The following is a 17305-nucleotide window of genomic DNA, read 5'->3' as shown; positions in this document are numbered from 1 at the left end:
CAAGATGAGAAAGCCAGTCTCAATGGCAGAACCAACTTAAATGTGTGGCATAAACTCTACAGGTGTGAGTATTAATAGGTGAGCTTCTGACAAAATACCCAGCCTGGCTACCACTCATCCAGAATTCATCACTTCTACTGCTACACTAACCAGCATTTTATGAATAACTGAATTCAAAGTACCAGAATAGGGCCACTCAGCTGCCGAGTTCTGAAAAAGGGTTCCCTGAAAATACCTTTAATCTCTAGTAATACCCGCTAGTATCAAAGCTGAGTAACACACAGAGTAGTGAAATTAGACATTAAAGCAGGAAAGCCAGAAATGGAACTGTCCTCTTTGAAAGGCTTCTTTGCATTTTGGTGCCACGATTTCAAAAACAAGGAGCCAGCCTGTACCATGGAGTCCTAGCCCTGGCAAGTCAATAATACACCAACATCTCTTTCTGGAAGAGCATCAGAGACATCCGACCTCCTAGAGTACCTTATACTGTAAAGGGTGTCATAACTCACTGCATTTAGTCAAGAAACATGATGCATTGTCAGTTTGAGAAGACTAATTGGAACACATCTATTAGATCCTTGAAGCACTACTAAGTAGTAGTCCACCTCTTATGTAAACCAGCAAGCACAACCGAAAGCTTACTTCACCTCTCAGTTTATCTATATACATTTCGTCTCTGAACAACCCATAGATCAAAGTTCCATTAATTCTGCAAGATAACATCCTAAAAATGTACAGAATTTCATTCTGAAAAAGACAATGAAAACTCAGTATGTTGTAGGTCAAAACTTTCAGGCCAAAAAAGAGAAGGGTTTGGGGTTTTCTTTCGTTTAGTTAAGATGTCACACCAGTGATAGCTGGAATTTGCTACAACCCTTGTAATGGCCTTTTCCACATTTTTTCAGCTCTGTGCCCATCCCTTGAGTCCTTCCAAGACCTGCCCAGCAGCAGAAGGAGTTGTCCTGACTACTGCGGAAAGTCTAGAGAGCAGCAATAAAGTAAAGCCAGTAAGTAAAATCAGTAATGTTGAACCCTGAGCTGGATTAATTTTAAATGTCATACTTTCCCAAAGAGCCTAAGCTGCCTAGTTACATTTCTATACATGAGGGCATGCACACAGCTGCACATAGCAGCTGCTCTCCTGTGCTTTGGAAATCCTTTAAACCCTCTTTACTGGTATACAATTGCCATTACCTTCTGCAAGGTCCGTGTCGGTAAGTTGTAATATGAGGCTCCAAATACATCCAATTAGCTGTGCCTTTTTACTCTTTCTTTCTCTCTTTCTTTCTCTCTTTCCTTCTCTCTTTCTTTCTCTCTTTCCTTCTCTCTCCCTTTCTTTCTCTCTCTCTCTCTTTCTTTCTTTCTCTATTTCTTTCTTTCTCTCTCTTTCTCTTTCATTCTTTCTTTCTCTCTCTTTCTCTCTCTTTCTTTCTCTCTTTTTTCTTTCTCTCTTTCTCTCTCTTTTTCTTTCTTTCTCTCTCATTCTTTCTTTCTCTCTCTCTCTTTCTTTCTCTTTCTCTCTTTCCTTCTTTCTCTCTTTCTCTCTCTCTTTCTTTCTCTTTTTCTTTCTTTCTCCTTCTTTCCTTCTTTCTTTCTTCTTCCTTTCTTTCTTTCTTTCTTTCTTTCTGTCTTCTTCCTTTCTATCTTTCTTTCTTCTTCCTTTCTTCCTTCCTTCCTTCCTTCCTTCCTCAGAAAGAAACATGGGAATATCATGCAAGCACATAGCCTAGCAAAGCAGGGTTCATTGCTTAGCAAAATCCCTTATGGCACAAAAAGCACAACATGAATATTCCTACTTAGTGTAACAATAGTTTTTGTTTCCAGGAGGAACAACAGGAGAAAAAATCCTAACCCACAAAACACACTTGAATGTTAAGGGTAAAAGACATCGCAGGAGATCTCAAATCCCTCCTTCGTAAGCAGAAGACTTGCTGTTAAATAACGAAGCTCTGAACAGTTAGTGTAAATTTCCAGCCTCTGCCTCTGAACACTGGAGCCTTGCCTGGTTACCGACTCCAACTTGCATTTTGTCCTTTGTAGCCAGCAAGTCATATTTCATCTGGTTTTCCATACTTCAAGAAGAGAAAGGAGTCAGCAGGATACTCCATACTACATCACTTCTATAGAATATCTGAAATAAAAAACTTCATTAAAACCATGCAGTTTCTACTAAACCATTTCTCTGCGCACAGGTTCTAACTCACAGGAGACCAATTCCTTCTATCGTTCCCAGTCGCCCAATCCACATATAGAAACAGAATCACAGAATGTTAGGGGTTGGAAAGGACCTGTGTGGGTCGTCTAGTCCAACCCTCCTGTAACTCCACTCAAATGACCAGTCACACTAACTGGAAGTGTAACTGCTTGAAGGACTGGCTAGAGTTTTAGCCTATAAATCTTACACTGAGACATTATGAACTCTCAAAGCCTTTATTTTAAAAAAAATAAAAATAAAGCTGAATGAAACTATGGCTTGGCTTTCACTCTCTGCTCCATTCTTGGAATAATGTAAGCATGGTATTACGCTGGTATAATTTTGGCATTACCACCTTGGCTGTGAAGCATGGGGAAATGGACAAGTAATAGTTTCATTACTCTTTTTTTTTTTTCCAGAAAAAGCGGTACAAAGAGGGCACTGTGGGTTGTTACCTGCATAATCCCCTGGGAGGATCTATGTGACTAGGGAAGCTCCTGGGGAAGCTGAGAGCAGGGACTAATTAGTGCCTGATTTCTCCCACAGCCAGAAGCCGCAGAGGCTTAGAAGAAACAAAGCCAGAGCATATAACCTGTTCTGCAGTAGGCTGCCAACAAAGCAGGAAAGGAAAACCCCTTGACTACTGAACTATGAAGTATGCTGTGCACAGTGGCATACAAAGGTCTTCAAGATGTTCACTAAGTTTAATCTGTTTCTGAAAATGTGACAGTTGAAATTATTTTTACAGGCTATGTTTTAAGGCATAATTACCAATATGAGTAAACATTGCTAGTTTTACTTTGCAGTTTCAGAGGGCTTTTCATGTAAACAGCAATAGTAACGCATTCCTGAAAGTAACTGGTTTGGTGCAAAAGCCAAATCCTTAGATGGGTTAGCTGTTTGCCAGACATCTGGGGGCTCTGTCTGAGTTGGATCTTGAGATTTTGCCTTTTAGCAGGCCAGCAAAACTGTGCTATGAACTAAATGAACTTCACAACAAAACTTCCAGAATTAACTGAAATGGGGTTTCTGCTTTGCCCAAGGCAAAGCCAAAAAAATTTAAAAAAAAAAAAAAAAAAAAAAAAAAAAAAAAAATCATTCTCAAGCATCTTAAGACCCCAATATTCCCAGCAGGGGATCAGGCTAAGTGTCAGGCCCAACTAAAGGGAAAGACAAAGACATGCAGGAGGAGAAGAACATGGCCATGAGGGCAATACTTGGCTCATCCAGGACTGTTGTGGAACGACAGCCTCAGCACATTACCTCTTCCCTTTTCACTGGGGCTTCCCCAAAACAAACTACAAAGGCTGTTCTCTTAGTCCTTGCTTGCTCCACTCAGCAAGTCACAGATCCTAGGAAATATCTCATCATTCTACAATAAATACAGGGCTCCAAGAGATATTAACAGGTCCTGTGAGGTGTTAACTGCTCTTGGCTACTTGGCTGTTGATCCAGACTAGCCCACTGATAGCGGCTGCCCTAGGGCTTCCAGGGGGATAAAACCAGCAGTTTACTGAGGTAACCACACCCTGCACTCTACTGAAATCAACTACATAAAAGGCAAGACAGGAACTCTCATTTGTCACTAGACAAATTTTATATCCAAATGTAACCAGGGTGATAAAAATCAGTTGACCATAAACATGAACAGTGCTGCTATGTTCCTGGTACAGCCCTACCCACCTGGACATTAGGTCTGGGAACAGAGGGTCTAGTCTCTAGGTAACCATTAATGTTAAACAACAGTAGTGAAGGGGAATTTTAATAGAAATAGCATTACCTAATAGTTGCAGGTGCATTTATAGCACCTATCTATTGTGTAAATCAACTGAAGCAGAGAGTCTTGCATCTCCATACAAAGGGGTTAGTTTTTGATAGGGGCTAGAAGTCGCCTAGAACCGGTCAAGACGACCCCACTGTGTGGATGGGAGCCAGAAGAGAACTGAGTTTGCGCAGAAACTGTGATGAAGAGGATGAGCCTTCATCTTGGACCCCCGACGACCACCACTAGGAGGCACTGCGCAAGCGCAGCTGGCAGGAGTCTATGGAAATGACTTCTTGGATTTTAATATGAAAGGGATAGGTTATGCATATGTATAGGTGGACTGGGAAACCTAATGAATATGTGCATTTTTGATCTATATAAACTGCATGGAAAAGGTATGAGGTATGCACGTTCGGTGGAATTATCCCCCGTGCATCCAGCGCCGCAATAAAGAATGCCTGCCTTTTAACACTACATTGGTGTTACGAGGTTTATTCCCGGATTTTCGGTGACAGTTTCTGGCGACCCAGATGGGACCCTGCTTGTGAATACTGATGGATCCGCGGGGCCTAAGGGGGGAGTCTTCAATGGGGAGGGGGTTGAAGTCTCCAAGATTCCAGCAGGGAGCTGGGATCCAAGAGGGAGCTCCCACAAGAGCTGGGGTCCCTCTGACTAGTGCCTGTGATATAGTGCACTATCACAACCACTGGTCGTTCGGGAAATGTGCACATTTCCGAGTAAAAAACCCATCCCAAGGGGTACACCTTTGGGATGTATTCTGAAACATTGGAAGGATCTGGGGGGTGATCCTTTGACTCGGAAGCAATTGATTGAATACTGCAATCATTGGTGGCCGATGTATACTCTGGATGGTGGGGAAAGATGGCCAGAGAATGGGACACTGCGTTATAACACCAGCTTGCAATTCATGTTGTTTTGTAAAAGGGAAGGTAAATGACATAATATACGCAGATCTGTTTTTCACACTGAGAAATCATCCACAGTGGCAGAAGCAGTGTGGGATACATCCACACGATTCTATGGTGATCGTTTTAAAGAAAGAGAAATCTGAAGAGGATTTTTAAAAGTGTTGTTCTGCTTGTAGTATTGGTAAAAGGTATTTAAAACACAAACTTGAGGAAGATGATGTTAAATTAATAGCTGTGCCTCACCGGAGATGGGGAGATAATCAGGAGGATCAAAATTTGGAAGCTGATAGTCCTTCTGCTTCTCCTATGGAAGGAGGGACAGGGGGATTCAGCCCGGTTTCAGGAAGGACACGGGGAAAGATGGGGGGGGGTGGCTGAACCAACTCCCCTCCAAGCCCCTCTCCGAGAAGCTCAGAAATGAGGAAAGAGAATTTTTAATAAATACAGGGACCACTTATTCGGTATTGAACACATGTAAAGGGAAATTTAGTCATAAATCAGTAGATGTTGTTGGTGCGACAGGGCAAAAAGAAAATTAACCTTTCTTAAAAGCTGTTGAAATTTAGATTGGGAAAACAGTGGGTAACTCACCAGTTTCTATATATGCCTGAATGTCCGTTGCCTTTGTAAGGACGAGATTTATTAAGCAAATTAGAGGCACAAATAACTTTTAAAAATGGGGAAACTGAATTATTGATACCAGAATCAAAAGCTGTAGAGGCGAGAGTGTTTATGTTACAGGATTCTTTTAAGGAAGAGCAAATTCCAGAAGAGGTGGAAAACTCAGTAATCCCCTTGGTTTGGCCAAATGAAGTTCCGGGATGGTCCAAATTAGCAGAACCGGTAAAAGTGACCTTGAAACCTGGATCCAAACCGGTAAGACAAAAACAATATCCTATTAAGGGGGAGGCTCAAAAAGGATTGGAGGGGTTAATCACGAAATTTTTGGAATATGGACTTTTGGTAGAATGCGAGTCAGAATATAACACTCCTAAATTACCGGTAAGGAAATCTGGAGGAAAAGAATATCGACTAGTCCAAAATTTAAGAGCTATAAATCAGATAGTTCAAGATATACACCCAGTAGCAGCCAATCCCTATATTTTACTGACGTCTCTGAAAGAGAAACATAAATGGTTTACTGTAGTAGATTTAAAGAATGCCTTCTTTTGCATACCTCTGGATATACAAAGTCAAAGTATATTTGCTTTTGAATGGAAGAGCCCTGCTACAGGACAAAAGATGCAATTAACACAGATTGTACTTCCACAAGATTCAAAAATAGCCCAATATTTGGGAATCGGTTGGCAAAAGAATTAGAAATATGGAAGAAACAGAGCCAGGAAAGGGAACAGTGTTGAACTTAAAAAGGCATTGATGATGGTCCCTGCCTTGGGTTTACCTGATCTAACCAAACCTTTGAAGCTGTTTGTCCATGAGAGGCAACATCTGGCCCTTGGAGTGCTGGCACAACGTCTGGGATCCTGGAAGCGACCAGTAGGATACTTCTCTAAACAACTTGACAAAGTGAGTAAAGGATGGTCGGGATGTTTACGGGCTGTGGCAACAACGGTATTGCTGATTCAGGAAGCTCAAAAATTGACTATGGGCCAAAAGATGGTGGTATATGTACCACACATGGTAGTAACTGTTTTAGAACAAAAGGGGGGTCATTTGCTATCCCCCAGAAGAATGCTGAAATATCAGTTTGTCTTGCTGGAACAAGACGACGTGGAATTAAAACCACAGCTATTGTAAATCCAGCAATGTTTCTGTCGACGGAAAAACCAACAGAAAGTCTAGAACATGACTGCCTGCTAACTGTTGAACAAGTCTATTCCAGCAGATCAGACCTGAAAGATGAATCTCTGGAAAATCCTGATTTGGAGTTATTTACGGATGGGAGCAGCTTTGTGAGAAAAGGAAGACGAATGGCCGGATACGCTGTTGTCACCACCACCAAGGTACTGAAGTCAGGAACGCTGCCTGCAAATACCTCGGCACAGAAAGCAGAACTGGTGGCGTTAAAGTAAGCCTTGCCAATGGCAGAAGGAAAGAGGGTAAATATATGGACTGATTCCAAATATGCATTTGGTGTGATTCATGCTCATAGGGCTATCTGAAAAGAAAGAAGACTGCTCTCAGCCCAAGGATCATCGATAAAACATAAAGAAGAAATCCTCCAGCTCCTAGAAGAGGTGCAAAAGCCAAAGAAAGTGGCGGTGATGCATTGCAAAGCTCATCAATTTGGTCAGACAGCTGTAAACATAGGTAATAAATTGGCGGACAAAACGGCAAAGGAGGCTGCAGAACGAGGTATCCTTGCACTAGTACCAGTAAAACAGATAAAAATCCCGAATCTGAAACCAAAATATAATAAATTGGATGAACAATTGGTGGAACAATTAAAAGCATCACAAAATACAGAAGGGTGGTGGGTAACGCCAGACAAGCAGGTAATAGTAACCCCGCAAGTTATGTCAGAACTTGCGAAAGAAAAGCATGCACAGACACATTGGGGTGTAGATGCTATGGTCTTGAGTTTAAAATATTCTGTAGTGTGTGTAGGAATGACAGGAATAATTAAATCGATAGTAGCCAAGTGTCCAATTTGTCTCAAAAACAATCCCATCAGAAAAAGGCACCCTTAGGAGTTACGAAACAGGGTAACTCCCCAGGAGACTATTGACAGGTTGATTTTTCTGAATTACCTAGGCAAAATGGATTTAAGTATTTATTAGTATTAATCGATACATTTTCTGGATGGCCGGAAGCCTTTCCTTGTTGCACCAACAAAGCAAGAGAAGTGGTTAAAATATTGCTAAAAGAGATAATACCAAGGTTTGGGGTACCAATAGACATGTCTTCTGATAAAGGACCACATTTTGTAGCAGAAATAGTTCAACAAGTAAGTAAAGTTTTAAGAATACATTGAGACTTACATACCCCCTGAAGGCCGCAATCAAGTGGGAAAATTAAAAGGATGAACCAAACATTAAAAAGACAAATAAGTAAGATTTGTCAAGAAGTATCTTTAAAATGACCACAAGCTTTACCATTAGCACTCCTGGAATCAGAATTCAACCAAGATGTAAAGATGCTAGAAGTCCATACGAAATCTTGTATGGCAGACCTTACCAAACTCCTCTAATCCCAGGGGATATGGAAATAGCAGAGGAAACAGATTTAAAAAAGTATTTGATTTCTTTAGGAAGAACCCTCGAAGCACTCCGAATATACGTTGTGCTGACCAGATCACTTGCTTTGGATACGTCTGTGCATCAGTATCAACCAGGTGATTTTGTGTATATAAAGACTTGAAACTCTCAACCACTGCAGGAGAAGTGGAAGGGACCTTTCCAGGTACTGTTAACAACTTACACTGATCGCAGTAGTAGGGGTGGAACCATGGATACACTACACTCGAGTGAAGAAGGCCCCTTCATGGAGAATCATCAATAGAGATCCAGAGACTGCAAAACTGATCTTAAAATACGTCTAAAACGGGGGTTATCATTGCAAAATATGGAAAAAATGAATTCTAACCTGGAGACTGATGATGACGGGAGCATTGTTTAAAGTATTAAAAGTGAAAACAAGAAGTAAAAATCGGCCGTCAATAAAAGTAAAACAGTTAATATACTTCCCAAAAACTCTGGAAGAAAATTGGCTTGACAAAATTTTTAATGGATTGGAGTAGAATCTGAGTTCCTGGGTAAAATCCTTAATTAGTACTGAACTACATTTGTTAATCGTATTTTTAGTGATATTATTCATTTATTATTGTTTAAAAAAGGAACTCACCAATAAAACAGCCTTCAATCGAATGATTATTCAGACAGTAGCCAAAAGATAAAATTTAAGTCATTCGGTCACGACGCTCCCACCATCATATAGTGGATAGCGGATAATTAAATTGTTATAAAATCATTATTGACAGTAGAGTATTGAATTAGTGTATAACTAAAATATAATTTAATTTAGAATGGAAGTATTGAAAATATGATTATTTCAAAACTTCCAAAGCGGGGAAATGTAACCAGGGTGATAAAATCAGTTGACCATAAACATGAACAGTGCTGCTATGTTCCTGGTACAGCCCTACCCACCTGGACATTAGGTCTGGGAACAGAGGGTCTAGTCTCTAGGTAACCATTAATGTTAAACAACAGTAGTGAAGGGGAATTTTAACAGAAATAGCATTACCTAATAGTTGCAGGTGCATTTATAGCACCTATCTATTGTGTAAATCAACTGAAGCAGAGAGTCTTGCATCTCCATACAAAGGGGTTAGTTTTTGATAGGGGCTAGAAGTCGCCTAGAACCGGTCAAGACGACCCCACTGTGTGGATGGGAGCCAGAAGAGAACTGAGTTTGCGCAGAAACTGTGATGAAGAGGATGAGCCTTCATCTTGGACCCCCGACGACCACCACTAGGAGGCACTGTAATAAACCAAAAGCATGTAAGATTTGTTCTCAAACCGGTTGGAAGGTGAAGGAGGCCTCCCCCCCCCTTCCCTCTTACCTTGGTATTTGCTGTATTGTTAATGTACAACCCTTGCATAACCACTTCCTTAATCATTGTCGAAAGAATAAAGCGGGGATTTCTATGTATTGGGTCAACATGACCAAATAAGGAAAGGAACTGATCCACAACGCGGAGGAAGACTACGGCCTTCATCCTCACGACCACCAGAGGGACCAGAGCGACCCCCTAGCAACAGCATGCGCAGCCACAGAAAGAGACCAGGATGTGCTACGTGGAACCGGAACTACTGAACTATAAAAAGGGACTCTGGGGGAGGTGCGGTGCGGACCGTTGGCGGAGCAAGAGACTCCCCGGCCGCCCAGCGCTGTTTTGCCTGCTTCATGGCTTGCTTAAATACATTCTATTGCTAATAAATTCACACTTGATTAATTAACAATTGGCTCCTCAATTTGGATTCATCACGGGAGGCGAGCATCTATAACAGCACTGCGCAAGCGCAGCAGGCAGGAGTCTGTGGAAATGACTTCTTGGAACTGATTTTAATATGAAAGGGATAGGTTATGCATATGTATAGGTGGCTTGGGAAACCTAATGAATATGTATATTTTTCATCTATATAAACTGCACGGAAAAGGTACGAGGTATGCACGTTCGTGGAATTATCCCCCGTGCATCCAGCACTGCAATAAAGAACACCTGCCTTTTAACTCCACATTGGTGTTATGAGTTTTTATTCCCGGATTTTCGGTGACACAAAGACACTATTTCAATTCATAAATTCATTATATGCATCTAAAAATCTAGCTGTAGAATCTTGCCTAGTGTAATACAAAGCTCCCTCACAATTTCAGGTAAAGGCAAGAACCTCAGGGATGCAACGAACCACAGCCTTCTCATTTCCTCCCAGCCTCACCAATTCTTTTTATCCTCCCCAAGAAAACTACACAGCTTTTATTACATAAATTCTAGTCTGCAACAAACACTCCCTAAGAAGACATTTTCAAATAGGAATAGTTCCTTGACTGACATGTTCACTTCAACCATGCTTCCCCTGTTTTAGAGAGTAATATCTACAACAACTTCATCAACACCTCCTATGTTTACGGTAACTATCACTTTGTGATCAAGAAGCTCAAGGAGACTTGCATTCACAACAGTTGTAATCCAATAAATCACACAATAAAAGTGAAACTAAACTGATACTTGCAAACGCAGATGAGAAGTTATTAAGTTATTACAGAGATAAGCAAGGTGCAAGATGACTACAAGACTGGAACAAAACAACCTTGAAGGACACTGTACATGTGATCTTACAACTGAGTTTGCGCAGAAGTAAAGTTCAGCCAGCGGACACCGTGCCGAAGAGTACGAGCCTGCATCTGAAGACCCCTAACGACCACCCGGAGGTGCTAACACACATCCGCAAAGGACATCAACGTATGTTAAGAAGTCCCAGGGAAAACCATGAATATGATAATTACTTCTCATAAATATCATGAATATGTATGTTAACATAGCATAAATGCCACGTGGCTACGTATTTTCGGCACGCACATCTGGGCGGAGCTATTATCCTCTGTGCACCCAGCGCTTTAATAAAGAACGGCTGCTTTCTAAAACTTCAACTTCAGTGCTAGAGTCAATTATTTCGCCATTTTCCACTAACAAAGGGAAACAAGGCTTCTAGGCAGCATGAGAAATCTGCACACAGGGATCCTCCTTATTACCTTTATGGGTAGTTACACAGCAGCAGGTTCCGTCCACCTTCTCAGCAAGAGTTGTGTTGTATGTCTCTGCCTCTAACGCCCTCCCAGTTACAGTTTCAGTTGCCAAACATGAAATGCCTGAAAAAAAGACAGCTATTTTAAACCCTCACCATGGCTCTGTTACTGTCTTGTCCTCGTACAGATTCTTGCCTGATAACTGTAAATGTAACAAATGTAACATGTAGGGGATGTTATCACTTCAGGTGGTCAGAAACAAGTCTTGGTTCTTTGTGAATATTAGGACGGTTGCAAGACAAGGGACTCCTGAATAATCCCTTTAGGCGCCTGGGCCTTGGGAGAACAGGTACGCAAACTACAGAGATAAGGAGGCTGCAGGATAATCTGAAGACCCCTGCCGAGAGACGCCAAACAAACATGTGTGACGGACATTACCATATATTAATGAATTCTTGGAAAAGCCATTACTATGATAAACATTTCTTGGAAATGTAATTAATATGTATGTTAACATAGCATAAATACCTAGTAACTGTGTCTCTTCGGTGCACACGTTTGGAGGAGAGATCCCCCGTGTGCCAGGCGCCGTAATAAAGAATACCTGCTTAATAGTCTGCCGACTATTGAGTCTTCAATTCTGGCTTTTCACGGCATCATGCTCCTCACAGCTGCCCTCTGTAACTCCACCAGGACACATTCTAGAGCTGATTTCTAATCCGATCAAAACACACCCTTGTTTCTACAAGACATGACAGTCTTGGAAACGCTCGCAGACTAAAGCACAAATGCAATCGATTTCCAAATGCCCTCCCTCTTTTCCATTCTTGATTAGTATTAGAGAGATGACTTTGCCTTCCGCTTTACATACCGCATGGAAACTGCAAGGGTTCCAGTCCCATGCTGCAACAGGTTGAGGTGTGCCTTCCTGTATTACAATGGCAGTAGAAATTCATCACGACTAGCTGCTCTGAGCTCACAGTTTGGAGCTGGAAGTCAACAGCACCGTGTCAGTGCAATACACAGACTAGCAGAACTCAAGGTGGCCAAGAGCATCCTGGTGTTAAACACCCAGTAGCAGCTCTGTCAGCTAGACATTTCTCTGCTGCAAAGAGCCATGAAATCAGTGATCTGGGGGTCTGAAACAAACAGCCAGCAACCACCGTCCACGTTTCTAGGAGGATTTCTATAGCTAGGGCTTCTGTAACAGCTTCACTACAAACATGCAGTCAATTGTGTTTGGATTCAAAGACTATCCTGTACGATCATCACCCCTCCCTCCTCTCTCCCTAGCCAGTTTGGACTTGTGAGCTGGTCACTGTCTCTTTCTGCTAGAAAATACAAAGCCAGTCGTTGTGTTGCAAAAGTTTCAAAAAAAAGAGTTCATAACTCGTAAGATGAGAACCTCCTACACGCTTTCCTGACATTACATGGCATTTTTATATTTAGCAATCACCTCTGCACAGCACAACCATAACATGCAGCATGTGTGAAGGTTTTATGAAGATCACACAGAAAAGGAAATTTTCAGGGCAGTGAGAATACACACCCACTGGTTTTCCCACCCCACCCCCCACCTCCCCAGCACTCAGAACGCCTTCTATTACCCCGGCCCACACTCCGCGGAAGGAAAGGCAGAAGGAAAGAGAACAGAACTGAAGAATGAGGAAAGCAAAGCAAAGCAAAGTAGGGCAGCGCAGCGAAAAAGCAAAAGCAAAAGCAAAAGCAAAAGCAAAAGCAAAAGCAAAAGCGAATGGAAGCGAAGCAAAGCAAAGCAAAGCAAAAGCAAAAGCAAAAGCAAAAGGGAAGCGAAGCAAAGCAAAGCAGAGCAGAGCAAAGGAAAGAAAAAGAAATTAAAAGGAGAAAAAGGATTATTAAGGCAAGAAGACAGCCAAGTTCCACCTGCAATTCCAAAACGTACCCATCTCCACTGGCTAACAGAGGGGACCTGGCTTTTTGGAGGGGGCAGTCAGAGCCATTCTCAAGGAAGTTGAGACTTCCAGTCTGGACTGGGGCTAGATACTCAACTCGATGGCAATGCCATTAGTGGAGCCAGAGGGAGAGCGCTGGAGGGACTGAAAGACACTGGAGATGTGGTGCTTAGGGACACGGTGGAGTGGTGGCCTTGCACTTGCACCCACAGCCCCCGAGAGCTGCCTGTAGGGGCCGGGGGCACTCCAGCCCCCCTTAACCCTCTCCCTCCCCAACACGACCTGGGGAGCCTGCTGGAGTGGGACGGAACACGGGGAGCCCCCACATTCCTCCCTGGACATGCCACAGAGTCCTTAGCACCCAACAGCCACCACAGAACATGGCGCAGCCACCACTGCGGCTCCCACCCTGCGGCCCCCGCGCCCCTCCTGTGCCCTGGATCCTGCACACTTTTTTGCTCCCCGAAACCTTCTGCCCCCAGGTAGGCACACACCCCGACCCCTGCAGTCCGCGCACGCTCTCGGGGGCAAGAGCGGAGGTGACCGCCAGCCATCACTCCCAACTCTCATGCAGCCTCAGCCAACCTCTTACCAACTGCCCGCGCAGCAGCAGCAGCCCTTCCCTGCAGCCTGTGCACCCGCGCTCTGGGGAGCTCCCCCGGCCCCCAGCCACCACCACCAGGTATGGCAGCCCTGTCTGCTCTGGCACCCCAATACCTTCGCCACCCCCACCATCTCCAGACCCCGGGCACCTTCAGCACACCCAGACCCTGGGCACTCCCACCCCCCCCACCACCCCCGTCCCCACCGCACTTTTTGCACGGGGCTTCAGCAAGACCGGGTGAGTGGCCCTGCCCTCGCCTGCCTGATGCGCACCCAGGAAATCCCATTTCCAGACAATTTCACAAGCACTTGGGGCCATCTCTCCCATTTCACCTCCCAGAAGTGACTCTCCTCCCTGATTCCCAACCCCGTCCCACCAGCACAGCAGCTTGCCCCGCGGGGACCGACCTGGCCACCACCTCTCCACGTGCCTGGCGCAGAGCCGGGGGACGTCGGTGATGGAGGACAGCTCGGCAGGTGCCCATGGAGGGTCCCCCAGGCCCACCGCCACTTGCTCTCACCCACATAGGGCTGCAGATGGCTCCGTGTGGCTGCTGCTTCTACCCCCGCCTCTTCCACATGGAGTGGGCCAGCACCCACCTGCCTCCACCGCCCACCCCCACGCTTGCCCACGGCATCGCTTCTCTACCGCCTGTTGCCCTGTGGGGCCCCAGGGGCTACGGGATCCCCTCGGCCTGGGCAGCCCCTGGGACCCCGCAGGGCCAACCACCACACCTCACGCCCTCCACAAATCAGAGGACACCGCTGGCCCCAGCTCCCCTGGCGCTGCTGACATCCAGTCCCAGCTACCAGCAGCACCAGGGGCAGCCTATGCAGATGCACATCTCTGGCGTGGCCACCCTTGGGAGGGTAACCCCAGAAAGCCATATCTGCCCAGGCAGCAACATCCCCCACAGCCCCTCTCCTGCCCCCTACTCCGTTGGCGACACGGCCAGTGATCTCGCAGTGTCTCTGGAAAAGGCCCTCAGGATCTCCGAATGCTCCCTCGACACCCAGGGGCTCAGCCAGGACGGTCCCAAAAGCGGCCCCATGCCCGCGGACCCCGCTGACACCGGCGCTGCCGTACCCCCTTCCCCTTCACCTCGCTCACGCTGCCCCAGGAGCTGCTCACCCCCGACTACAGCATCCCCGAGATCACTAACGCCATCCTGGGCCTCGACCAATTCATGGGGCTGCAGCCCCACCAGCCCTGGGGGGATGCGGCCATGGATCTGCCCCCATCCCAGCCTGCCATTGTCACCGAAAATCCGGGAATAAAACCTCGTAACACCAATGTAGTGTTAAAAGGCAGGCATTCTTTATTGCGACGTCAGATGCACGGGGGATAATTCCGCCGAACGTGCATACCCCATACCCCTTCTGTGCAGCCTATATAGATCAAAATATACATATTCATCTGATTACATAAGCCCTTCCTTTCATAGTCAAATCAGTCCATTTTCATACACTCCTCCCACCCGCGCTTGCGCAGTGCCTCCTAGTGGTGGTCGTTGGGGGTCCTAAGATGAAGGCTTATCCTCTTCATCACAGTTTCTGCGCAAACTCAGTCCTCTTCTGGCTCTTGTCCCTGCGGCACGGGTCGTCTTGACCAGTTCTAGGCACCTGATGGTTTTAATTAAAACTAACTTCTTTGGAGGGAGATGTATGACTTTTTGCTTCAATTAATTCACACAATAGATAGGTACCACAAATACACCTGCAACCATTTGGTAACGCTATTTCTATTAAAAATCCCCCTTCACCATTATTGTTTAACATTAATGATTACCTAGGGACTAAATCCTCTGTTCCCAGACCTAATGTCCAGATGGGCAGGGCTGTACAAGGGACATAGCAGCATTGTTCGTGCTTTATGATTAACTAATTCCATCACCTTGGTTACACCCCGGTGCTAAGTTTACCTGATACCAAGAAACCTTTTTATCTATTCGTAAATACAGAAGAGGGAACGGCATATGGGGTTCTAACCCAAAAATGGGCAGACAGGAAAAAACTTCATTGTCCATTCAGCCTGGCCCATTGATAGGGCTTGCCCTAGAGCTTCCAGGGGGAGAAAACTAGCAGCTGACTGAGATAACCACACCCTGCGGAGTACTGAAATCAACTCCATCAAAAAGGCAACCTAGGAATTCTCATTTGTCACGAGAGAAATTTGATGTCCAAACACACTCTTTAAATTCATAAATTCATTATATGCATCTAAAAATCCAGTTGTAGAATCTTGCCTAGTGTACTACAAAGTTTCCTTACAATTTCATGCAAAGGCAAGAACCCCAGTGACGCAACCAGCCACAGCCTTCTCATTTCCTCCCAGCCTCACCAATTCTTTTTATCCTCCCCAAGGAAATCAGACAGCCATAAATTCTAGTGTGCAACAAAGTCTTATCAAGAAGACACTTTAAAACGGGAACACTACCTTCATTGACATGTTCACTTCAACCATACTTCATCTATTTTAGAGAGTAAAATCTGCAACAACTTCATCAACACCTCCTATGTTTACAGTAACTATGACTTTGTGGTCAAGAAGTTTAACCAGAGTTGCATTCACAACAGCTGTAATCCAATAAATCATACAACAACAGCGGAACTAAGGGAAACAAGGCTTCTAGGCAGCATCAGAAACCTGCATGGGGATCCTCCTTATTACCTTTATGGCAGCAGCAGGTCCCATCCCCCTTTTCAGCAGGAGTTACACTGTATGTCTCTGTCTCTAACGCCTTCCCAGTTACAGTTCCAGTTGCCAAAACGGGAAAGAGCTGAAAAGAAGACACGTATTTTAAACCCTCACCATGGCTCTGTTACTGCCACATCCTCCTACGGATTCTTGCCCCTCACAGCTGCCCTCTGTCACTCCACTATGACACATTCTAGGGCCTATTTCTAATCCTGTCAAAACACACCTTTGTTTCCACAAGAGGTGACACTCTGGGAAAAGCTCGCAGACAAAAGTACCAAAGCGACCTATTTCCAAACTCTCTCCCTCTTTTCCATTCTTCATTAGCATTTAGAGATGACGTTGCCTTCCACTTGACACACGGCACAGAAACTGCAAGGGTTCCAATCCCGTGCTGCAAAATTTTGAGGTGTGCCTTCCTGTATCACCAGGCCAGGAGAAATTCATCATCACGACTAGCTGCTCCGAGCTTGCCCTTTCGAGCTGGAAGTCAACAGCACCGTGTCAGTGCAATACACGCACCAGTGGAGTGCAAGGTGGCAAAAGCATCCTGGTGTTAAACACCCAGTACCAGCGCTGTCAGCTAAACACTTGTCTGCTTAAAAAGAGCCATGAAATCAGTGATCCGGAGGTCTGAAACAAAGAGCCAGCAACAACTCGTCCACATTTCTAGGAGCACTTCTATAGCTAGGACTTCTGGAACAGTTTCTTCACTGCAAACATGCAATCAATTGTGTGTGAATGCAAATCTTTTCCTGTATAACCATCACCCCTCCCCTCCCTCCCTCCTCCCTCCCTACACACTTTTGACTCCTGGGCTGGTCACTCCCTCTTTCTGCTAAAAAACACAAAGCCAGTCCTTGTCTTGCAAAAGTCTCAAAAAAAGAGTTCGCAATTCATAAAGTGAGAACCTTCTCCATGCTTTCCTTACACTACATGGCTTTTTATACATTAGCAATCAGATCTGTATGGCAT

General features: G+C 44.7%; 1 protein-coding gene across 1 annotated transcript in view; it reads right to left on the bottom strand.

Annotated features, from left to right (window-relative positions):
* Positions 1-17305, bottom strand: part of LOC142364595 (uncharacterized) — a 142434-nt gene that overhangs the window by 123193 nt on the left and 1936 nt on the right. Inside the window, exon 3 of the mRNA XM_075444420.1 lies at positions 16304-16412. Within this exon, the coding sequence (XP_075300535.1) occupies positions 16304-16412 (109 nt within the window). The remainder of the gene's footprint in view (positions 1-16303; positions 16413-17305) is intronic.

Source organism: Opisthocomus hoazin, chromosome 2 (assembly GCF_030867145.1).
Source record: "Opisthocomus hoazin isolate bOpiHoa1 chromosome 2, bOpiHoa1.hap1, whole genome shotgun sequence".
NCBI classification, from domain to species: domain Eukaryota; kingdom Metazoa; phylum Chordata; class Aves; order Opisthocomiformes; family Opisthocomidae; genus Opisthocomus; species Opisthocomus hoazin.
The sequence above is the reverse complement of the archived record's forward strand: the minus strand, read 5'-3'. Positions and strand labels throughout refer to the sequence as shown.